General features: G+C 42.3%; 1 protein-coding gene across 1 annotated transcript in view; it reads left to right on the top strand.

Annotated features, from left to right (window-relative positions):
• Positions 1-2,160: 2,160 nt before the first annotated feature.
• LOC109921444 (anoctamin-7-like) overlaps positions 2,161-25,372 on the top strand; it is a 73,634-nt gene continuing 50,422 nt past the window's right edge. Inside the window, exons 1-5 of the mRNA XM_048597934.1 lie at positions 2,161-2,454; positions 3,556-3,624; positions 5,606-5,770; positions 17,342-17,396; positions 17,620-17,676. Coding sequence (XP_048453891.1) covers positions 2,161-2,454; positions 3,556-3,624; positions 5,606-5,770; positions 17,342-17,396; positions 17,620-17,676 — 640 coding nt within the window. The remainder of the gene's footprint in view (positions 2,455-3,555; positions 3,625-5,605; positions 5,771-17,341; positions 17,397-17,619; positions 17,677-25,372) is intronic.

The raw sequence follows: 25,372 nt of genomic DNA, 5'->3' as shown, positions 1-25,372 counted from the left end.
CTATGGAATTCCTTGCCCAGTGAAGTAGTTGACGCTACTTCAGTAAACGCTTTTAAAAAAAAGGTAGATTTTTTTTGAACAATAAAGGAATTAAGGGATACGGTGAGAACACGGGTAAGTGGATCTGAGTCCACGAAAGGATCAGCCATGATCTTATTGAATGGCGGAGCAGGCTCGAAGGGCCAGACGGCCTACTCCTGCTCCTAGTTCTTATGTTCTTATGTTCACCCAGGGAGATGGTATGGCTCATCTCCTTGGATCTTGTTGCCCTTCCCTCCCCCGCACCCACACCCCCATCCCTGTTAATATACAGCAAACTTTGGTTTAGCCAGCACTCTCGATAAACTGGCAAACATTATATACCTCAAATATGGCAAAGTTTACTGTACCATTCTGTTCAGTTATTATAGTTTGTAAATTTATTAACGTCAGTATAGATATACTTGTTGTTCAATGGAATGGCCATATGAAATATCAACAGTTCATTCAATTTCTTTTCAAATACCACAATCTACCATGATATCTGAGTAGTCAGTTGAGACTGTAAATGAGAAGGTTCTCTGCCATTAAGTTTTATTTAAGGCAAAGTTGCATCATTACTTGAGTGATTTATGCTGTAAATAAAGTTGAACAGTGAGGTGAATATCCCTTGCATTACATTTCTATTGCTTGGTGTGTGCTTTTACATTGATAATGTGGAATATTTGATCAAGTGGCCCAGTCCTAGTCCCGTAGGTGCCAGTTAATGAAAAATTTACTGTATCTTCTTTGGGGATTGGCCATCAATGCTATGTCAATCTCCTGTTTAACTCCTCTTAGCCAATGGCTGTGAGACACTTTCTCATGAGTCGGACGACTGTTGTCCCCTTGCCCACCTCCATTTCTGGGTTAGTTTTCATTACTTCTAAGACCAAACCTTCTTATTTTCAATACACTACATCTATAATGGAGTAGGGTGACACGTGAGTCAAGACCTTGATGATTCTTTTCATTATTATGACATGTCCTCTGTTTTCATCGAGAGATGTGCTTACATTTGCAGAAGGCAAATTACGAATGTGACACTGTTAAATGATGTCTAAGGCCATATAGGAAATACCAAATATAGAATGCAGACCTAACAAAGGTTTAAAGGGGCCCCATTTCTCAACAGACTTGATCCATGAGGATACTAGCTATTTTGAGAAATGTCTTAATTTAGATTTAGGGGAGGTAACTCCTGAGCTTTGTGGCTTGACAGATAATGGCTGATCTGATCATCTTTAACTCCACTTTCCTGACTTCCCCAAAGCCACGCATACCCTGGCCAGGCCCTTAAGAATCTTAATAAAAACCGAAAGAACTGTGGATACTGTGAATCAGGAACAGAAACAAAGTTGCTGGAAAATCTCAGCAGATCTGACAGCATCTGTGAAGAAAAAGAAACTCAGTTTTGAGGAAGGGTCACCAGACCCGAAACATTAACTCTTTTTTTCTTCACAGATGCTGCCAGACCTGCTGAGATTTTCCAGCAAATTTGTTTTTGCTCCATAAGAATCTTATACGTTTCCATAAGGTCTCCTGTCATTCTTCTAAATTCTAATGTATACAAGTCCAACCTATTGAACCTCTCCTCATAAGAAAATCTCAACCTACTTAGAGTAGCTTAGTTAACCTTCTCTGGACTGTCTCCAGTACCAGTACTTGGACAGGGGACCAGAACTGTTCACAGATTGCAAGTGCAGTCTGACTGGTGCCTTTAAGCCTGTTATGCACAGCAAAGCAATGCATATCATCTATCAGGGTAGAGGTAGATAGTGAGTGAATAGAATTGGAAAAAATGTGGTAGACAGAAGAGCCTGAAGGTTGTTCAGCAGAAGAGCAATAAGTCCTGGGACTGCCTGATATTTAGGAGCCCTGGGGTTTGGTGACCTGAGGGTGGGGCAATAGACATTTGTAGCACCGCGCTGACTGAAAGTTATTATCAGAAACACCTTTGCACATGTAGGTTTCCACATTCCCTTACCTGTTTGTCCTCATCCACGCAATGGTTCACATTTGGGAAGGTAGGAGTGCTGCGCATGTGCGGAGGAAAAGGCGTGCTCTGCTCGGCTTCTTGTTGACGGCTATGCAAAGTTAAGTTTTGTGTCCGGAAGACCACACGCGATATAGTTGTGGAGAATGGAAAGGGCAGAGGAGAGGCCTGACTATGTGCTAGTGTACGAGAAGGAGGAGGATGGGAATGGCCAGCTTCACATTGAGCAGAGATTGGACTTTCTCAGGGAGGTGAAAAAGACTGGACTTCTCCTGGATCCTGATGTGACTGACACAGCAGGGACTGAGGGACGAGGAAGCACAGAGATGGGAGACCAACAGAAGAGGCAGGAAGTCAAAACTCAGATCATTAAAATCTATGCACCGTTTGAGATCCTTAGCCATGCAGCGGAGAAAATGAGATTGAAGATGCCGTTGGCGGTAAGAAAATCAAACACTTTTTTCAAAGATTCAGCTTCTGGGTGATTCAGTCCCAAACAGATTCTGTTGCATCCACACACAAACCAGCACAGGTGTTCTCAGAAGGACATACACCATTTGATTAGAATTTATAATCTATTTACTTTTTGTTTAAACAAAAAGGTGTGTTGTTTATACGGACAGCGACCTTTATAGCGCGCATCATTGGACTTTAAACTCTTGCCACAAGGAACTTTATTTCTTGCAATGAAGTGTATATGCAAAGTACAATTTTAATTTTAGTAATATTCAGTCGCTGTGAAAGATCTTTCCCAGAAATATTGTGAGAAAGACATTTTCTAGGCACGTCATAAGGTTCATGCTATAAACTCATTTCATTCCGGATAAAACACTAACAAAGCATAAACACAGTTTTATTGTCCATAATATCTTGCTAAACCCGATTTATTCATCAGAGATTGCTTAGGAGTTACCTAGTCCACCTGACAGATGATAAACACTACAAACCATAACCTCTGCGGGGGGGGGGGGGGGGGAAATGTCTTTAACGACAAAAGAGAAATTAAGTAAAAATGTAAAAAGTAAATCTAAAGTTCACGATTTTGCTATTAATTGAATTTAACAACTCAGTTAATTAGTGAAGAATAATTATGAAGCTAACTTCTTTGAATGTGATGAAGTTTCACAAATAAGTATGTGTTATAGTCAAGCCATTTGACAGTGGAAGGCTGGGTCAATTTGTCTCCAGCCGACCATCACTTTCACCAATGCTAACTGGATACTTCCAAACAGCAGCAGTTTCCTCTTCCTGACTCAGGGAATGGTACACAAGTATTGCCCTGGGCAATGCTCTTGGCTCCATCCCTGCCTCCATTCCCCATCCACTGGTCCCAGGTGTGATGAAAGAGGGCATTTTTCATTCTTTTCTGAAGGAGAAAAACAAAAGGGGAAAAGGTGTCCTCTAACAGTGTTATGAAGCACTAAGATTGTCGTCCAGGTGTGTTGCGCTGTTCCAAAATAATTTTGAAAACTTCTGAAATAAAAAATGCTTAGAGCGTAGTTAAGATATTAACTGTTTGTACGTATATATGTGCTACTCAGAAGTTAAGAAGAGACAGTGGGGAAAATTTGGACGGTGGATTATTTCGGAAGATCAAAGTCTTCAGAACGGTAGGTGGCTTTCATGACCAGGATTCTGAGGGAGAGAAAAAAATGTTTTAACCATGCCTTAGGCGTCATTAGCGCGGAGCTGTTACAGAGCATAGCTTCGCCAGGTAGGATTTTCTGATGAAGGGTCTAGGCCCGAAACATCAGCCTCTCTGCTCCTATGATGCTGCTTGACCTGCTGTGTCCATCCAGCCCTGCACCTTGTTGTCTCGGATTCTCCAGCATCTGCAGTTCCTACTATCGCTGATAGGATTTTATATTTCTTGCTTTTCCGATGACATTTTTAAATTGCCTTTTGTAAGCTCTAGCTTTGTGAATATGTCCTGATTTTGCTCACAAGTGAAACTTTAATGTATTACCATATGTTGGTGAAAGTATCTCATATAAATTCAGCTCTGCACATACCAATGTAATCAAACGGAGATAAAATACCGGGGATGCTGGAAATCTGAGACAAACGCAAAATGCTGGAGGCGCTCAGCAGGTCTGGCAGCATCTGTGGAGAGAGGAACAAAGTTAACGTTTTGACTTCTTCAGAACCGGACACAAAACGTTAACTCCGTCTGTCTTTCTCCACAGATGCTGCCAGACCTGCTGAGTTTCTCCAATAATTTTTGCAATCTTCCCGGTGATCTTCATCATACTATGTTGCCCGCACTAACGATTCATTCAACACACCGTCATTCATCACGAGTAATTGCAGTCTCTATCATGCCAGCTGTAAAAGCAAGGAACGGTCTCCAACTCGAAGCAACTTTTCGAGCCGCTTTTCATAGCATTATCCCAGTAATTGATATGCATTCGTGGCTTTCTCACTCATAACTAAATCATTATCTCATTTCTTTTGTTTTGTTTTACAAATGAGATTAAAATTTTTATTCTCAGCAAAACCAATGCAATTTTTAATATTCTTAAAATTTCCGTTAATGATTAATACAGTACTAAAATGCATGTACACATAAAAATACTCTCCATGGAAATTGTCAAGTTTTCTTTCCATCATTGTGGGACCAGGGGTTTCTGGCAAAATGGCTGGTAGCACGTTAGAGGCAAAAGGTTGAGCCTTTTTGCTCTCAGGTGCCTCCTACATATCTCACAATGTCATAGGATCATACAGCACAAACAAGGCCCTTCCACTCATCCAGACTGAGCTATCCAGACTGAGTTGCTAAATCTCACTTTCCAGCACTTGGAACATAACCTTGAAAGTTATGATAGTTCAAGTGCTCATCCATGTACCTTTTTAAAGGTTGTGAGATGTCCCTGCTCAACTACCCTCCCATGCAGTGTATTCCAGATTCCCATCACTCTCTGAGTTGAAAACAAATTTTCTTCACTAGATCTCCTGCCCTTCACCTTTAAAATAGTGGCCCTTTGTTATTGACCCTTCAACTAAGGGGAACAACTGCTTCTTACACATCTAATCCATGCTCCTTATAATCTCAAACACTTCAGTCAGGTCCCCCCTCAGCCTTCTCTACTATAAAAAAAGAACTTGCAAATCCAGCCTCTCTTTTTAACGAACATGTTGCAACCCAGCCAACAGCCCAGTAATACTCCTTTGCACTCTTTCCAGTATCAGTTACAATTTGTAAATCATAGCTACCTGTTATTAAAAACCAGTGTTTAAAGTTTCAACAATGTTGAGTCTAACAGTTGGTTAAGGCTAAGGTAACCAGGCAACACTGGAACTCAAAAGCTTGTGGTAATGTAAATCATTGACTCTCTACTTGCTCTGCCCTCACCAACCCCATATCTGAGATTTTACCAGGCTCCTAGTAGCAGTTAGACATGTAACCATTACAAAACGAACTATTTTCAGGCAAGTCCGAGCTATTCAAAATGCAAATTCATTGTTGAAGGGTCTAGGCCCGAAACATCAGCCTTTCTGCTCCTATGATGTTGCTTGGCCTGCTGTGTTCATCCAGCTCTGCACCTTGTTGTCATTGTAATTTGAAAGGTTGCTTTATGTTTGCCTTTTCAGATTGATGACTTTCGAAGAAAATGTGTGTCAAATGTGCAAAATTATTTTGAGACAGACAACGAAGAAGACTATTACTGTGCACCTTATAGACATGACAAACAAGATCTGTTCAAAGGAATTGACCAAAAGGCCACATTTTTTCGTCCTGGCGTGAGATCTCTAATTGTAAATTGCATTCTTTGGTGTGATAAACATTGTTCTAATTTGAAATCATTTGTTTATATAACAATAAGTTGTTTTCTGCCTCACTTGTTCCAAATACATTCAGGAGTAATATTACTTATGTGTTTATAACATAACTCATTGAAAAATGCAGCTTCCAAACCATGCAACAAATGTATGAAATTTGATATTTTTAAACTTTGGGAATGAGTCTCAGATCTGGAATTTCCTGGTTTTGTGAGATGGGATTGGAGGTGAGGGTGCTACAAGAGGTTCTGGGAAAAACATGTTGGGGGAAATATGCTGGCATAATTCCCTGTGCAATCCTGCCTTCGATCTGCTTTCCCATGAATGGTCTAGGACTCCATAGAAGTCTGTCAATTAGTCCAGTTAAGGCTCCACTTGTGGCCCAGTTTGCACTGGTTCTGATAACTTACTGATGTCAGAACAGCTCCCTGGCATGTGCAGATGCTAACAACTTAATTAAGGAGACTTCCTGGTGGCTAACCTGGGGCTAACAAAGCTGAAGGCTCTACATCCAGCAATGGAACTGTCAGGATGAAAGACTGCTTCTCCTTCCATGAATGGATTACAGAGGGGTTTCCCTTCCAACCCAGTAATTGGCCCTTTCTAACTTATAATTCATTGCAGATGAGAATGCAATTTTGTTGAGATACTATCTGCCTGCCTTCGCAGTAGCCATCTCTTCCAATGAGCCTGTCAGCCTGAGGTCACTGCGGGACCTCTGAGTGGACCTGCAGCACAGGACCCTGCCCATCACCCTTAATAGAACAGATAGCATGAAAATGGCCAATTAGGAAGCTACCTTAAGGCAGTTTGTGCCAAAGGGCTTGTGGGTGACATTGGCGAGTTCAGGAATGTGATCTGAGTCTGACAGCAATGTCTTGGTGTATGTTGGATTCCTACTAGTTAATTGCAACAAGATAGGGATAGGTGCAAAATGAATCATTTCATTCAGAATACAGACACTAAAAACAATTTTTTTTAAAGATCAATTGAAATGCTGTTTGGTGGACAACTATGAACAGAAGCTGTTGTGCAAAGCCAGTTTTATACCCAGCTATAATATTCAGAATCTATTGACCATGTGTGTGGCACTGATTCCTAAAGTTCTTCAGTCTGCAATAGAAACCTTACCTTACAATCTTACTTCATTGTTATTTACACCATTTTTATTCATTAAAACCATTGCATAAGTGGAAATTATCACGAGTATATCCACTCTTCCTTTCACTCAGAATGAGCCCATCAATGTGAAGTGGAAACAAATAATAGATATGGATTTATATATCTGCTAAACTTGCAGAGGAGTCTGGATCCTTTGTTTTGATTGTTTTGCCGTTTGACTGCTGATGTTCAGTAATCTAGAGCAGTGGCAGCCTTGAGCTGAGATAGTGATCATAGAGTGTCCCAAGGCCCAGTGCTTCTACTTCCAGGAATGGAAAGAAAAATACAGCTTTGAACAAGTTTATCCCTTACACTTCATCTGTAGTAACTTCAGTACTTCATCTAGCTCATCCACTTAATGTTAATCTTTATTGTCTGCCACCTTCTTTTTACCACTAGTAAATCTGATTATTTACTTTCCTTCATTCAGTGATTGTTAGCTGTGATTGAATTTGCAGAATTGTTATTTCTGTACATTGAGATATTACTTGCGCACATTTCTTAGCATTTATCTGTTGTAAACCAATAAAGCCCGATGTGATACTGAGCGCACAGATCATATATGGGATATTGTTGATCAAAGTGAGTTTATAACACACACAGGATTGTGCATTTGCCTATTTAGGCAAACAGGAAGTGAGCCATTGCAAGTTCAGAGCTACCTGCTCCTTAACAATTACAATCATGTGACTGAAATATGTTGTTATGGTGTGGTTGGCAGATACACCATTATTTTATCTTTCTAGCAATGTGTTCATATCCCATCACTACTAATACCAAAAGAAATTTGGTAGTACAGACCTTGGGTATCGCCAATAAAAGTCACACTTGTCAAAGATTTTCATCTTGCACTCACCGGGACATTTTGCAAGAATATAAACTCAAGAGAAAAGAGAGGATAGTGCTGATTCATTGGCAAGTGAATTCAGATTGTTAAAAGCCTAGCTATTAAGACTATATTAATGCTGATCAACATTTATTAGCCAGGCTGTTTAAAATTTTAATCTATGCAGGTTGACCCTGATTGGTCAGCGCATAGCCATTTACTGGTTCATTCTTCAGGCAATCATTAATTTGTTGAGTTTAAACAGGCACATTAGTTTTGAAAGAACAGGGGCCTATACATTAATATATGTAGTTTTGAATACACACAAGCGTACCACACTGTAAGCCTGACTCTAGATGCTAAATTGGTTGTCAGCATAATTCCATGCACATTCAGGATTATCCAGCAAATGTTGTCCAACTGCAGAATCGCATCTAACATTAGACATTGTGCAGCAAGGATTGATTGGATACAATCAGCACCTTGTTTGTTGTAAACTAACATGGGGACATCCTGTTCAGTACAATGTGCCCGTCTTTGGGTTTTATGGTCTACATACTTGGCATCGCACCAGTATAGACCACATTACTCATTCGTCTTAATGGCAGAGTGTATTTTTGGATTGATGGCAGCTTCCTGATAGTGACAAGTACCACTTGTGTTGCTATGGGATATTTGTAGCATGGAACAGCTAGCTTCACTTGTTACTTACATTTTTGAGATACCTTACACTTCCAGGGTAATAAGAGGTGGACTGGACACTTTTCAAGACCAAGAGTGGCTGCCTTCCCTGAGTTTGCATGATATAGAGTGAGAAATGATCTGATTAGGGTAGCCATTACTATGCAGGATGGCTTTGATAAAACAAAATAATGCCCTATTTTAGCATTAAGTTTGCACATTAACCAAATGGCTCAGACCCAGTTTACAAGACTTCTGATAAAGGTCAATCTTGTAGCACATAGAACTGTAGGAATCCCCACATACAATCTGATCAGTGAAGGTTTGTTTGCGGTAGAATGTTGAGAGAACCCCGCCATCTCCCACCCCTTTGATTTCTCAATTGGAACATCAGGAGAGAGAGAGCTCATTGACTGTTCCACTTAAAACATGAATTTGAGCACAGGATGCAGCCAGTGAGACACATGAGGAATTTTTACGTGCAGCCAGGAACTCAAATGTAGCAAATGTATGCAATGTATTCAAATAAAGCAATATATTGGAAAACAAGTACAAAAGGTAGAAGATTAGATGTAATCCCATTAAAGACACATTTCTAATGGATCCCAACAAAGATATTTTTGAATACTGGACCTAGTGGGGATCCCATTGCAATATCATCTATTTGGGCATAAAAGACATTACCTTGGAAGGTTAGGGCAAGTCAAAAGTTTAAGCAACAGATGAAGTACCTTTTTCACATGGTTACAATGCAATAGTAACATGAGTGGTGTTCACCACCAACAGGATGCTGCTGTCAACCAATCAGCATCCTCACTTTCATTTTTCTCCTGCATGGACCTCTGAAGTTGGGATATGGCAGTGACATTTGGAACCAAAAGTCAATGCTGCAATTTGTGTCGACGTGTCAATCATCATGCGCAGGATATCAGACCTTAGAGGGTACTTTCATCAGTACTGTCCTCTCATGGAGTATAAATGTTGCTTTGCCCTTGAATTTGTATTCTTGCAAAATGTCCTGGTGAATCAAAACAAAAAGCTTCAACAAAATGTGTTTTTTATATCTGCAATACTATTAATAATATTATTTTCTAGATTGTCAATTCATCTGTAGCTTGGTACGGTCATTGGTTAATGAAGAAATTTTTGACTGGCTTAACTAATTAATAAGATCCAGATCAGCCATGACCAAATCAAATAGCAGAACAAATGTGAGAGACTGAACAGTCAACTCCTCTTTCTATATTCCTATGATAACATTGGCCTATATTTGTGTAGCACTTTATAGTGACAAAGGTAGAATTAGAAATAGATTTATGAGAATGATAGCAGAATGAGGGATTTTAGATAGATGAAAAGGTTAGAGGAATTGGGCTCATTCTCCTTGGAGCAGAGAAGATTATGAGGTGACCTTAATGAGGTGTTCAAAATTATGAACAATTCCGACAAGGTAAAGAAGAATATTCTATTTCCACTAGTTGGTATGCCAGTAACTAGGGCTCACAATTTCAAGATTGTCAGCAAGAGAGCTAGGAATGAGAAACTTATTTGCTCAGAGAGTATTAGGATTTGGAATGGACAGCCTGGGAGAGTGGTGGAGACGGATTCCATAGGAGATTTCAAAAGGGAGCTGTATATATATTTGTAAGTGATGAATTTAGAGTGCTACGGAAATAGGGCTGGAGAATGGGATGGGATGGGTAGCTCATCAAGAGCCGGTACAGATACAATGGATCAAATGGTCTCCTGTACTGTAAAATTCTATGATTCTAAAACATCCTGAGCTACCTCATAGAAGAATTAACAAAACTGACCCACCTAAAGAGTTATTAGAAAGATGACCAAATGCTTGGTTGCAAAAATAGGCTTTATGAAGTATCTTATTTGAGGAAAAAGGGGGAAAGTAGCGGAGATCTAGGGTGAGGACTCCATACCTTGGGCTTTAGGTAGTCTAATATTTGACCAGCAGTGGTAAGTGGGTTGAAGGACTGCTAGAAGTTACATAGATCAAGAGGGGTGAGGCCACGGAAGAATTTGAAAAGAAGGATGAGAATTTTAAAATCGAAGAGTTGCTTTACCCAGAGCCACTGTGGGTCAGCTGATGAGTGAACAGGGCATTGTGCAATTTAGGACAGGAGCAGCAGCATTTTAGATTACTTCAAATCTACAGAGAGCAGACTGTGGGAGGCCAGTTTGCAAAGTAATTGGAATAATCAAGTCTAACAGAAGTAGTAAAGGCATGAATGAGGATTTCAGCTGCAGATAATCTGAGGCAGGGACAAAGTTTGGAATTATTACAGATGCAGAAATTTGCAGTCTTAGTGTGATTGTGTAGGTTGGTGGTCAAAAGTTCATCTCAGAGGCAGATAGGACACCAAGGTTCTGCTTCAGACATTTGTCAAAAAAGGGGTGGTGTGAGTAATTAAGGAACACAGTTTTCCAATATATAACTAAGCTGCATGGATGCAAGGCCATGCATTGCCCTAAAAAAATATTGGGCAAGCCTTGGTGTCAGAGAAATAATGCCCATGCATTGTTATGCAAATACACTTAACAGAACTCCACAAGGAAAAATTAGACTATGCGCAATGACTAAATTTTAAAGAAAACATTGGTGTGGTATGAAGACCATGGCTTAAGTCTTGTCAATAATTACTGGGAGGAAATTCTTGCTGGCTCTGTGAATCAGAAATAGTGAGTGAATTAAGAGGTGGTAATGAGGTAAAACTGGATGTTGTCAGTATGAATATGGAAATGCAGTGTTTTGAATCATGTTGCCAAGGGACAGCATTCAGTTCGGAAATATAAGGGGACCAAGGAAAGCTTCTTGGTGGCATCAGATATAATGGTGCAAGAGCGAGAAGAGAAATATTTGCAGCTAATTCTCAGGCCATGACTGGATAGTTAAAATGGATAATGGTAGAGAGGTGTTGGAAGAGGCTGGTGTGGAGAACCAGGTCAAAGGCAGCAGAGAGGATGAGAAGGGATAGTTGCCCCTTGTCACAGTCACACAGCATATTATTTGTGACTTTCATTAGAGCTGCTTTGGTTCAGTAGCCAAGATAAAAACCTAATGGGAGTGATCCAAACATTGACTTCTGAGAAATGTGGGCAAAGATTTTGGAGGCAACAGCAATTTCAAGGATTTTGGACAGGAAAGGAGGTTTAGGGATGGATGATATTTGCAAAGATTTTAGGGTAACTGGCTGTTTTCTTTTGAGGAGTGAGGATGATAATGATGCCAGATTTGAAGGAGAATCAGTCATTGCCTGAAGAGAGAAAATAATTGACAATATCATCTAGCATGGAAACCAAGAAGGGAACTCAGGTACTAGTAGTTTAGTTGGAATAAGATCAATGGAGCAGGATGTGTGTCTCACAGATAACCTGAATTTATAAAGCACGTGGTGGGAAATAGAAAATAAAGAAAAATGTGAGTGTAACCCATGACAGTGGGGAACTTTAGAGGAAATTTCTACTTCTGCTTCTGCTTTGATTATATCAACATCACAGATTAATAGCTATATGCCTCTGATACTTTATAAAGGAGTGCTTCATAAACCAGGCATTCCTAATAAAATGGTAGTCCTGGAAATGGAAATAATCTAAAGATGAATCTTGAAAATTTCAAACGATGTGACCAGGACTATTTCCATCAAACCTCATTCCGTCATGGCATTGTCCTTGGGGGAAGAAAGATTGTTGATACACTGTCTTAGAAACAAATAAATGCCTACATTGTGTTTTGTCATTGGCAGTGGGCACCAGCCATGGTAAAATTCATTCAGAGATAGCAAGAACTGCAGATGCTGGAGTCAGAGTCAACACAGTGTGGAGCTGGAGGAACACAGCAGGTCAGGCAGTATCAGTGGAGCAGGAAAGTCTATATTTTGGGTCAGGACCCTTCTTCAGAACTGGGGAGGGGGAAGGGAAATAGAAAATAAATAGAGGGAGGAGGGGTGGGGCTGGGGGAAGGTAGGTGGGATGGTGATAGGTGGATGCAGGTAGGGGGTAGTGGGGATTGGTTGATGGGAAGTGGGGGCAGATAGGATGGGGGAGAAGATGGACAGATTGTGTTAGTTGTGGTAGGTCAAGGAAGTGCGAGGGAGGAGGGGTGGGGCTGGGGGAGGGGAGGTGGAATGGTGATATTTGCCATGTACCAGGAATGGGTGGTGATGCTAAATCAAAAATGCTGGTTTGTAAACGGCAAACTAGTTAATGCTGTACTTTACGAGGCAGAGCAGAGAGAGTTTTATTGCATCTTGAGGGAGTTAACATATTATAACACTGCTACAGTTACATTGCAAAACCGCAAACATATATGATTGTGCTCTTAGGAAACCACTAATTGTTTGTTTTAGCTAATCAAGCTAACAGAGCCAACATAATTCATTGTCATAAATTTTGTTACTTGCCTGTTAGCATATAGCTCTTAGAAATCTAAAAATGTGATTATAAAAGGTTGACATGTATGTGCATGTTAACAAACCTCATAGTAGTCAGTTGAAGCTTGTCACATAGGGGTATTGGACACTTCTGTTGGTGAGGCACCGGATAATGTGAATTTCACCATAATTTTTTGTCAATTCCACCAGTTCATTTCTTTTTTCTTACAGAGCACAAACCTTCATTTTTCTTCCAGGAGGACTAGAGGAATGAGGGATGACAGGGGGAGGGAGGTGAAATGCAGCAGATACGACTGACTAGACATTCTCACACATTGGCAATGAAATCAATGAAGTCAATGGAATCATCTCACTTGTACTTGGAGACAAGAGGAGATGAGTAAGAAGATGGGATTATCTTCACATTCTAGGATGATGTTGGAATAGTGATTAATTTTGGTCAGATAGGAGGACCTGCTACTGGTGTTTATAATCCAAACAGATCAGGCATTGACTGTTGCCTGTCATATCTGGTCAAATCTGCATCCCTTAGACTCAAGGAGGATGGGGGTTGTACTGGCGAAACAGGGTGCTAGAGATGAATGTTTTTAATGGGGACTAGGATATCAACAGTGGATGTGAGGGTGTGGTTGAGGTGATTGGGAACTGATAATGCTTTTGTTGTGAACAAAGTGCCACAAGCTACAAAATTGGAATTTTGTAAGTGCAACTATATCTGGAAAGTGATATTTTCAGGGACAGATGTCAAACAAAAGAATTCAGTATCAGAGGGGACTGTGGATGGAGAGTGATATAGGAGAGTGATCAGAAATAGCCTTACTTGATTGGCATGATGGCAGGAGCAAGGCTGGTGAGATAACACGGTCAAGAAGGGGCATGAATATGAATTCAGGAGCTTGGAGGAAAGGTAGGTAAAGGTGGTAAGGGAGTACAGTGGGAAGAAAATCTGGACTTGAAACGAAATTTTTAGTGTACAGAACAGTTGTTGCCACCATGTTGCTGCATTTCAGTTAGATGTGGACTGTGTCTCAGTGATATGTAGAACACTAGATAAACTCGATCTGCAGTGCTTTTGTCATATCTTTCAAGTTCAATGGGAAGATCAACAAACAAAGGTTGATGTCCTCTTTGAATCCAGCTCCGTAAGCATTCAGACAAAACTTCTTTAAAATCGACTATGATGACTGGATACTATCAGGGTGGTTGATAATTGCCTCTCCAACCAGGCCCTTTTTTTCTCAGCTCTCATGTAGCTAATGTTACAGAGTAGGGCAAAGAAATACATCTAAGATATTCTAAAGCTCTCCTTGCAGCATGAAGCATTAAAACTATATTCTGGTAGGAGCTTGGTATCAATCACTCATTATGACAATAACTTAATCCATTAAGTTGTATAATGAGATAACAAGGTGTAGAGCTGGATGAACACAGCAGGCCAAGCAGCATCAGAGGAGCAGGAAGGCTGACGTTTTGGGCCTAGACCCTTCTTCAGAAATGTATAATGCCTTAGGGTCCAATATCATAATGATGAGACAGAGTGGCAGTAGGGAAGGTATGTAAGGGAAGCAAATTCTGCAATCTGGGTGGCGCTAGCTTTGAGGACATCCTGTCCCATGCACCCAAAGGTAGGCTGGTCATGATTCAGCCTGTTCAGTTGCATGAAGACCGACTCGACTTTTGAAGAGTATGAGGTGGTTTGATTGAAACGTATAAAATCTTGAGAGATCTTGGCAGGGTGGAATGTAGAAAGAATGTTTCCTCTTGTCGGAGAATCTGGAACTGGGGGCATTGACTAAATGTTACTTAATACATAATTGATGTTCTGAGCATTGGAAAATATAACCATTAGTAATGTCTTAATGCAACAGGATTATGGTCCTTACAGGAAATATTACATAGTCATCCCGGCTCCTAGTGTATTTACTTCTCCACATTTCACTCAGTCTTAATGTCCTGTGATCATCAAAGATCCTTTCCCTCAACCTTCTGAGAATTCCTTCTAGTCGTAAAGAACACTATGATGATTACTTCTCCTGGCCACGGAGGAGTTAATCTTCCACTGTTCTTAAATTGCTGTGGGAGAAATATGGGGATGGAATCAAATTATTTAAGGGGCATAGTGATATTGTCACTCGACTAGTAATCCAGCAACATCGGGACATGGATTCAAATCCCACCATAGCAGATAATGAAATTTGAATTCATTTAATAAATTTGGATTAGAAGAAATAGTTTAATGGTAGCCATGAAATTATTGCTGATTGTTGTAGAAATCTACCTGGTTCACTAATATCCTTTAGGAAGGGAAAGTTTGGCATCATCACCTAATTTGGCCTACATGGCCCCAGATCCACAGCAATGTGGTTGACTCTTAAATCCCTCTGAACTGGCCTCGCAAGCCACTCAGAATTATTTAACAAGAGCAAAGTCTGATAAAACCAGACAGATCATATGGCATTGACCAAGACACTGAAAAGATAACTATTGTAAGCAATTCTGAGGGACAGGATTACTTTGCATTTGGAGAGATAGGGATTAATCAAGAACAGTCAGTGTGGTTTTGTTAAGGGGGAGTCAGGTCTGACCAACTTGATTGAATTTTTCAAAGATGTGACTGGGTGAGGGCAATGCTTTTGATGTAGTCTCCTTGGACTTCAGCAAGACTTTTAATAAGGTCCCATATGGCAGACTCATTGCAGAGGTAAGACCCATGGAATTCATGGAAATTCGGCAAATCGGATCAACAGTTGGCTGAGTGACAGGAAGCAAAGAGTGATGGTTGAAGGGTATTTTTCTGAGTGGGAGTCTGTGACTAATGAGGGCTCACAGGGGTCAGTGTTGGGGCCTTTGCTGTTAGTGGTTTATGTAAGTAATTTACAGTTGCATGTAGGAGGGTGATCAATAAGTTCACAGACAATACAAGAATTGAAGGGGTGGCAAATAGTGAGGAGGATAGCTTTAGACTACAAGAGGATATAGATGGGCTGCTCAGGTGGGCTGATCAGTGGCAAATAGAATTCAATCTGGATAAATGAATATGGGTAGGACAAAACAAGGCAAGGGAATACATGGTAAGTGGTAAGACTCTGGGAAGCCCTGAGGATCAGAGGGACTTTGGTGTGCATATCCACCAGTCCCATTATATTTCAGGGAAGGTGAATAATGTGGCTAAGAAGACTGTGGCATTCTGACCTTTATAAGTCAGGGCATATAGTTTAAGAACAGGGAGTTTATGCTAGGACTGTGTAAGACGTCAGATAGGCCACAGCTAGAGAATTGTGCAGTGTGGAATCCACATTATAGGAGGGATGTGATAGTCACTGGAGAGATTGCTAGGAGGTTTACCAGGATGCTGCCTGGGCTGGAGAGTTTCAGTTATGAAGAGGGATTAGACAGACTGGGGCTATTTTCCTTAGAGCAGAGGAGGTTGAGAGGGGACATGATTGAGTTGTATAAAATTGATGGAGCACGGATAGGATAGACAAGAAGAAGCTTTTCCCCTTGATCAATGACCAAGAGGCACAGATTTAATGTAAGGGACAGGATGTTTAGAGGAGACCTGAGGAAAAACAGTGTTGGGAATCTGGAATTGGAAAATGTGATTAGAATAGTCAGGCACTTGCTTTTGAGTGGTGGTGTCACAACAAGCTGAAGGGCCTTTTTCTGTGCTTAGATTTGTTTGACTTTAGCACTGTTGATGATGCAGAATTCTCCTCATTAACATTTGGGAGCTTGTACCACAATTGAGGGAGCTCTCCCACAGACCAGTCAAGCAATAACCTGACATAGTCATTCTAATGGAATCATATCTTACAGACGTTGTCTCAGGTACCATCATTATCATCCTTGGCTATGTTATAAAGTTGTACTGGCTGAAATAAATAAATTTAGACAAAACGTTTTCTGGATATGTTCACATACTATGAAATCAGATTTAGTTTCTTTTCACCAAGTACTTAGGTATTCTATCTTTGGAGGCATTGTGTGAATTACTCAATTAATCTCTTTAGATAAGGGAATACTACAACATAGAACTTCAGTCATAGATTTAACTTGAATCTCTTACTCATTACTATACTTTAATTGAAGCATGAAGGAAGATGTATAGTAGTATTGTCAACATTACTATTCTGCAATCTAATATTTCCATATCTCCATAACAAAAACACTGAGATGATTTATACACTGATGAAAACATTCTTTATGAAAAGTAATTAAATCATGTTCTGAGATAACAAGGTGTAGAGCTGGATGAACACAGCAGGCCAAGCAGCATCAGAGGAGCAGGAAAGCTGACATTTCGGGTCGAGACCCTTCTTCAGAAGAAGAAGGGTCTCGACCCGAAATGTCAGCTTTCATGCTCCTCTGATGCTGCTTGGCCTGCTGTGTTCATCCAGCTCTACACCTTGTAGTCTAAGATTCTCCAGCATTGGCAGTTCCTACTATCTGTAAATCACATTCTGTTTGTTTTAGGTTCATCACATTCTGAATCATATCCAAACACCCATTGAAAAACAAAACGAGAAAGGTAACTTTAGAGAATCATCAATTTGCAGCTTCAGTATTTCTGTTCTGGAAGTATTTTTTTGCCTTATATATGTATTATTACAATTTGTGCTCCAGAGGTTATCACTATTTTGATGCTTTGCAATACTTGAATGATGTTTTAAAATTTTATGTTTAATAAGTTTTTCCTATCCTGTTTGCTGCACCTGTTATCATATCCTTATAATTGTTGTTAATAATTTCAGGAGAACCTAATCAAGGAACAGAAATGTGTTTACTTTTGCAAAGTTCTAAAGAGAAAGGTATGTCATTCTGACAAGTTAGAAATGTACTGTCCCAACTCGTTAAACTAACTTTCTTTGTTTTGTTTGAAGGACGCAGTCCTCTGATGGAGCCTCTGGCAGGTGGTGAGAGCACCATTACAAGGGAAAAACCTTTCATCCTCATCGATTTGTCTGCTGCAGATACATCTGTCCATGAGAGTATTTATAATAGTGACCATTGCACAGTCCTCATGGAGACAAAATCATAATTTCATACTGAGGACACCTTGTATTGAGTTGGGTAACATTACTATCGTGCTAAATGATTAGGTTCAGACCGATTTGGCAGCTCAAAACTGGACATTCATGAGTTGCAGCGAGTCATCAGCTACAGTAGTGGTGATACCACCACAATCTATACCTCATGGCTCGCACATCCCCCTCAACCAAGCTGGGTAGCAACTTTGGCTCAATGAAGGGTATAGTAGAAGGGTGGTGCTAACCTTGTGAAGCTAAAATACAGGATTACATGTGTGTAAGCAGCAGAGACAAGATGTTACAGTTTGAGCTAATGGATCCAATGCAATGGATCAGATCTAAGCCCTGCAGTCCTGCTGCATCCAGTTGTGAATGGTGGTGAAAAAGTAAGCAACCAACAGGAGAAGGGGCTCAGTAGACATTCCCATTCTCCAAGAATGAGGGTAGTCATTACATCAGTGCAAAAGACAACGATGAAGCATTTGCATCCATCTTCAGCCAAGTGATTGATCCCATCTCAGTCTGTTCCTGTGATTTGATTTATTGTCACGTGTGCAGTGAGAAACTTTGTTTGCAAGCGGTACAGGCAGATTATAGTAAGCAAGGACATACAGATCATAGGGTGTAAAGAACTTGGACAGAGTGAGGCATGCAGGTTACACTGCACAGGACGTGTGCAAAGCAAGATCAACATTAACGAGATCAACATTGTTAGAGGTCAGAGTCCATTCATCAGTCTAATAACAGCAGGGAAGAAGCTGTTCTTGAACCTGTTGGTGCGTGTGTTCAAGCTTCTGTATCTTCTGCCTGACTGAAGAGGTTGTAGGAGAGCATTACTGGGGTGGGAGGTGTCTTTGATGGTGTTGGCAGCCTTTCTGTGGCACTGAGAGGTGTAAATGGAGTCTATGGATAGAGGATTCTCTGATAGTCTGGGCTGTGCACACCACCTTCTCTAGTTTCTTACAGTCCTGGGCAGAGCAGTTGCTGTATCAGGCCATTATTCACCCAGATAGTATGCTTTCTGTGGTGCATCTGTAAATGGTATGGTGAGAGTCTTTATGGACATGACAGATTTCCTAAGCCACCTGAGGAAGAAGAAGCATTGTTGTGCCTTCTTGACCATCGCATCTATGTGGTAATTCCAGGATAGGCTGTCGATTATCGTCACTCCTAGGAACTTGACGCTGTCAGCTCTCTCAACCTCTGCTCCGTTGATGTAGATGAGGGCATGGTGGGCACCATTCCAAAATCCAGTTATCAGCCAGTTCATTTCACTCCTTATGGTATCTAGAAATGGCTGAGCACACCGAATGCACTGGCCCAGACAAACTCCCAGCTGTAATACTGAAAATTTGTGACCTGTACCTATAGTCAACCTATTCCAGTACAGGTACAACATTAGCATCTACCCCAAAAAAGTACAAGTTACCCAGGCATGTTCCGTCTACAAAATACAGAAAGCTTAATCTGACCAATTACCACTCCATCAGTCTACTGTCAACTGTCAGCAAAGTAATGGATGGTATTACATACAGTGATATCAACCCTGGCATCAAACCTCCCCCGCACCCCCCCAACTCCGTAAAGCTGAAGTCATTTGGGATTAGGGGAGACATCTTCACATGCCAAAGTCACATCAAGCATGAGGAAGATAGATGTGGATTGTTGGAGGCCATTCATCTCACCCTGAGGACATCTCTTCAGAATTTCCTCAGGGGACTTCCAGCCATCTTCATAGATGATCTTCCTTCATCATAAGGTCAAATATAAAGACCTTCATGGATGATTGCACAATATTCATGACTTCTCCAATACTAACTGTGTCCATATGTAGCAAGACCTGGACAACATCTAGGGTTGGGCTGATACATAATAATAATATTCACACTATATAGGTGCCAGACAATGACCATCTCCAACAGGAGAGAATCTAACCATTGCCCTTTGACATTTAATGGCACAACCATCGCTCAATCATCATGATTAACATTGTGGGGCTTACCATTGAGGAAAAATTATCTAATCCAGCCATATTAATACTGTGGCTCCAAAAGCAGGTCAGTCTGATATGGGCACTGGACTCAAAACGTTACCTCTGCTTCCTTCCCACAAATGCTGCCAGATCTGTTGAGTTTCTCTATCAACTTGTATTTTTGTTAATTGAAGCCTGTATTGTTCTATTTAAAAGGGGATTTACACTGAATTTCAGCAATTGCAGCTTTGCTTTTTCCTACTAAATCAATGATTAAGTTAGTAAGTGATTAAGCTTGTCAATAATAACAATAATAGAGACAGAGAAATGGAAACAACATTTTGTCAACCCTGTCAGTGTTTCAATGACTTGCAGTGGAGTAGTGCTTGTTGAGGACAGCCCTACGAGGTGTCTCAGAGGTATTTACGTACAGTATCCCAGGATTTAGAATATAGTTGATTGCCTGGTGCTTATAAAGAGAGATTGAAATTTTGTACTGTGTACCACAAAAAGTCTTTCCTAAAGAAATATTTGTGATAATGTCATCTGCATAATCCACTTTATTTGGAGAAGAAAGTTTTTTTTTTAATTGTCATTCATTGAATTTAGTTTATACATGGCTTAAAGAGCTGTGTGGCTGTCAGAGGTTTCAATTCATGGGCATCTGGCACCATTAATGGAGAAACAGGGAGTTGTTCATTTAGAATAGGCTCTACTTAAACAGGGCTGGCACCAGTGTACTAATGAATTTAATACCTTGACTGATAGATGGAGCTTTAAAATAATAAATAAAAGGGTTCACATAAGAATAAATTTATAAATCTGAAAAGAGAAGTCAAGGTAGAGCCGTGATTTGAATAAAATCAAACAAACTATGACATGAAGGGACAGGAAGTTTAGCAAAAGTAATTTACCAATAGCATCTAAGGCTACATCATGAAGTAAAGCATTAAAATTAAAGGTGCTGTACCTGAATGCACAAAATATAACAATTGAATTAATGACTCAGATCGAGATTGTTACAGAGATAGTAGGAACTGCCGATGCTGGAGAATCTGAGATAACAAGGAGTAGAGCTGGATGAACACAGTAGGCCAAGCAGCATCAGAGGAGCAGGAAAGCTGACGTTTCGGGTCGAGACCCTTCTTCAGAAATGGGGGAGGGGAAGGGGATTCTGAAATAAATAGGGAGAGAGGGGCAGGCGGATAGAAGATGGGTAAAGGAGAAGATAGGTGGAGAGGAGACAGACAGGTCAAAGAGGCGGGGATGGAGCCAGTAAAGGTGAATGTAGGTGGGGAGTTAGGGAGGTGAAAGGTCAGTCCAGGGAGGACAGACAGGTCAAGGAGGCAGGATGAGGTTACTGGGTAGGAGATGGGGGTGGGACTTGAGGTGGGAGGAATGGTTAGGGAGGCAGGGACGAGCTGGGTTGGTTTTGGGATGCGGTCGTGGGAGGGGAGATTTTGAAGCTTGTGAAGTCCACATTGATACCCTTGGGCTGCAGGGTTCCCAAGCGAAATATGAGATACTGTTCCTGCAGCTTTCGGGTGGCATCATTGTGGCAATGCAGGACACCCAGGATGGACATGTCATCCAAGGAGTGGGAGGGAGAGTTGAAATGGTTCGTGACTGGGAGGTGTAGTTGTTTCTTGCGAACCGAGCGTAGGTGTTCTGCAAAGCGGTCCCCAAGCCTCCGCTTGGTTTCCCCAATGTAGAGGAGGCCACAACGGGAAGAGCAGATGCAGCATACCACATTAGCAGATGTGCAGGTGAACATCTGTTTGATGTGGAAGGTCTTCTTAGGGCCTGGGATGGGGGTGAGGGGGGAGGTGTAGGGGCAGGTGTAGCACTTGCTTTGGTTGCAGGGAAAAGTGCCGGGTGTGGTGGGGCTGGAGGGGAGTGTGGAGTGGACAAGGGAGTCACGCAGAGAGTGGTCCGTCCGGAAAGCAGATAAGGGTGGGGAGGGAAAAATGTCTTTGGTAGTGGTGTCAGATTGCAGATGGCGGAAGTGTCGGAGGATGATGCGTTGGATTCGGAGGTTGGTGGGCTGGTACGTGAGGACAAGGGGGATTCTGTTTTGGTTGTTATTGCGGGGAGGGGGTGTGAGGGATGAGTTGCGGGAAATGCGAGAGACACGGTCGAGGGATTTTTCGACCACTGTGGAGGGGAAGTTGTGGTCCTTGAAAAACGAGGACATCTGGGATGTCCGGGAGTGGAATGCCTCATCTTGGGAGCAGATGCGGCGGAGGTGAAGGAATTGGGAATAGGGGATGGCCTTTTTGCAGGAAGGTGGGTGAGAGGAGGTGTATTCTAGGTAGCTTGGGAGTCGGTGGGCTCGAAATGGATATCGGTTTCCAGGTGGATGCCAGAGATGGAGACAGAGAGGTCCAGGAAGGAGAGAGAGGTGTCAGAGATGGTCCAGGTGAACTTAAGGTTGGGGTGGAAGGTGTTAATGAAGTGGATGAACTGTTGGGAGCACGAGGCGGTGCCGATACAGTCATCAATGTAATGGAGGAAGAGGTGGGGGATAGGGCCAGTGTAGCTTTGGAAGACGGATTGTTCCACATATCCTACAAAGAGGCAGGCATAGCTTGGGCCCATGCGGGTACCCATGGCCACCCCCTTTGTCTGTAGGAAGTGGGAGGAATTGAAGGAGAAGTTGTTAAAGGTGAGGACGAGTTCAGCTAAGTGGATAAGGGTGTCAGTGGAGGGGGACTGGTCGGGCCTGCGGGACAGGAAGAAGCGGAGGGCCTTTAAGCCATCTGCATGGGGAATGCAAGTGTACAGGGACGTCCATGGTAAAGATGAGGTGTTGGGGACCAGGGAATTGGAAGTTTTGGAGGAGATGGAGGGCGTGGGTGGTGTCATGGATGTAGGTGGGGAGTTCCTGGACCAAGGGGGAGAAAATGGAGTCGAGCTAAGTGGAGATGAGTTCAGTGGGGCAGGAGCAGGCAGAGACAATGGGTCGACCAGGTCAGTCAGGTTTGTGGATTTTGGGAAGGAGATAGAAATGGGCGGTGCAGGGTTGGGGAACGATGAGGTTAGAGGCTATGGGTGGGAGGTCACCTGAAGTGATGAGGCTGTGGATGGTCTGGGAGATGATGGTTTGGTGGGCGGGGGTGGGATCATGATCAAGGGGGCGGTAGGAGGAGGTGTCGGAGAGTTGGCGTCTGGCCTCAGTGATGTAGAGGTCAGTGCGCCATACTACAACTGCGCCTCCCTTGTCCACGGGCTTTATGGTGAGTTTTGGATTGGAGCGGAGGGCTGCACGTTCTGCGGGTGAGAGGTTGGAGTGGGTGAGAGGGGTGGAGAGGTTCAGGCGATTGATGTCTTGATGGCAGTTAGAGATGAAGAGGTCGAGGGAGGGTAGGAGGCCTTGGGGTGGTGTGCAGGAGCAGGGGGTGTGTTGGAGGCGGGAGAAGGGGTCAGTAGAGGGAGCGTTCGGCTCACGATTAAAGAAGTAAGCGCGGAGGCAGAGGCGGCAGAAGAACTGTTCAACGTCCAAACATGAGTTGTATTCGTCGATGTTTGGGTGGAGGGGGACAAAGGTGAGTCCTTTACTGAGGACTGACCGTTCATCCTCAGTAAGGGGGAGGTCTGGGGGGATGGTGGAGACTCGGCAGGGCAACTTCCCCTCCACAGTGGTCGAAAATGCCCTCGACCGTGTCTCTCGCACTTCCAGCAACTCATCCCTCACACCCCCTACCTGCAATAACAACCAAAACAGAATCCCCCTTGTCTTCACGTACCAGCCCACCAACCTCCGAATCCAACGCATCATCCTCCGACACTTCCGCCATCTGCAATCCGACCCCACCAAAGACATTTTTCCCTCCCCACCCTTATCGGCTTTCCGGATGGACCACTCTCTCCGTGACTCCCTTGTCCACTCCACACTCCCCTCCAGCCCCACCACACCCGGCACTTTTCCCTGCAACCACAGGAAGTGCTACACCTGCCCCTACACCTCCTCCCTCATCCCCATCCCAGGCCCCAAGAAGACTTTCCACATCAAGCAGATGTTCACCTGCACAACTGCTAATGTGGTATAGTGTATCCGCTGTTCCTGTTGTGGCCTCCTCTACATCAGGGAAACCAAGCGAAGGCTTGGGGACCGCTTTGCAGAACACCTACGCTCGGTTCACAATAAACAACTGCACCTCCCAGTCACGAACCATTTCAACTCTCCCTCCCACTCCTTGGACGATATGTCCATCCTGGGCCTCCTGCATTGCCACAACGATGCCACCCGAAAGGAACAGCATCTCATATTTCGCTTGGGAACCCTGCAGCCCAAGGTTTTCAATATGGACTTCACAAGCTTCAAAATCTCCCCTCCCCCTACCGCATCCCAAAACCAACCCAGCTCGTCCCCGTCTCCCTAACCATTCCTCCCACCTCAAGCCCCACCCCCATCTCCTACCCACTAACCTCATCCCGCCTCATTGACCTGTCAGTCCTCCCTGGACCGACCTATCCCCTCCCTAACTCCCCACCTACATTCACCTTTACTGGTTCCATCCCCGCCTCTTTGACCTGTCTGTCTCCTCTCCACCTATCTTCTCCTTTACCCATCTTCTATCCGCCACCCCCTCTCTTCCTATTTATTTCAGAAACCCCTTCCCCTCCCCCATTTCTGAAGAAGGGTCTCGAGCCGAAACGTCAGTTTTCCTGCTCCTCTGATGCTGCTTGGCCTACTGTATTCATCCAGCTCTATACCTTGTTATCTCAGATAGAGATTGATGTGTTTGACCTTGTAGCTATAAATGACATATAGGTGTAAAGTGACAAAAGTTGTGAACTAAATATTCCAAGTTTAGCTTATAGAAGAGTTAGACACATTGAAAAGGAAGTGGTATGGCTCTAGTAATAAATGACAAGGTGAAGACAATAGTGAGAAATTACCTTAATACAGAAAGTCAGGATGTTGAATGAGTATAGGTGGTACGAAGAAATAACGATGGTCAAGAAATATAAAAACAGATTTAAAGGACATTCACAGGTACATAAAAAAGGCAGACTTTGGTAAAATAAAAACAAAACAGAAATTGCTGGGGAAGATCAGCAAGTCTTACAGCATCTGTGGAGAGAAAACAGAGTTGATGTTTAAAGTCCTGTGACTCTTCTTTTGAGATGGAAACATTAACTCTATTTCTCTTTCCACAGATCTTGCCATGTCTGCTGAGTTTCTTTAGTAATTTCTGTTTCTTATTTCAGATTTCTACCATCCATAATATTTTGTTTTTATTAGTGGTTAGTAAGAATGGATCCCTTGGTGATGGGAAGAGGAAAATTTTAAATGGGAAATAACAATGGCAAAGGTGTTAATTAATCATTTTCTGTCCGACTTCACAGTAGAAGATGCAAGAATATGCCAGAAATTATGGGGTCCCTAAGTCTCATAAAAGGGAGGAATTTAAAGTAATTAATAATATTAATAGTCATTTGGTACTATAGAACTTGAATTTTGCTGAAAGATACATTACGTTGAAGCTTTTTGCCTTGCAC

Source organism: Rhincodon typus, chromosome 6 (assembly GCF_021869965.1).
Source record: "Rhincodon typus isolate 14 chromosome 6, sRhiTyp1.1, whole genome shotgun sequence".
Taxonomy (NCBI): domain Eukaryota; kingdom Metazoa; phylum Chordata; class Chondrichthyes; order Orectolobiformes; family Rhincodontidae; genus Rhincodon; species Rhincodon typus.
The sequence above is the reverse complement of the archived record's forward strand: the minus strand, read 5'-3'. Positions and strand labels throughout refer to the sequence as shown.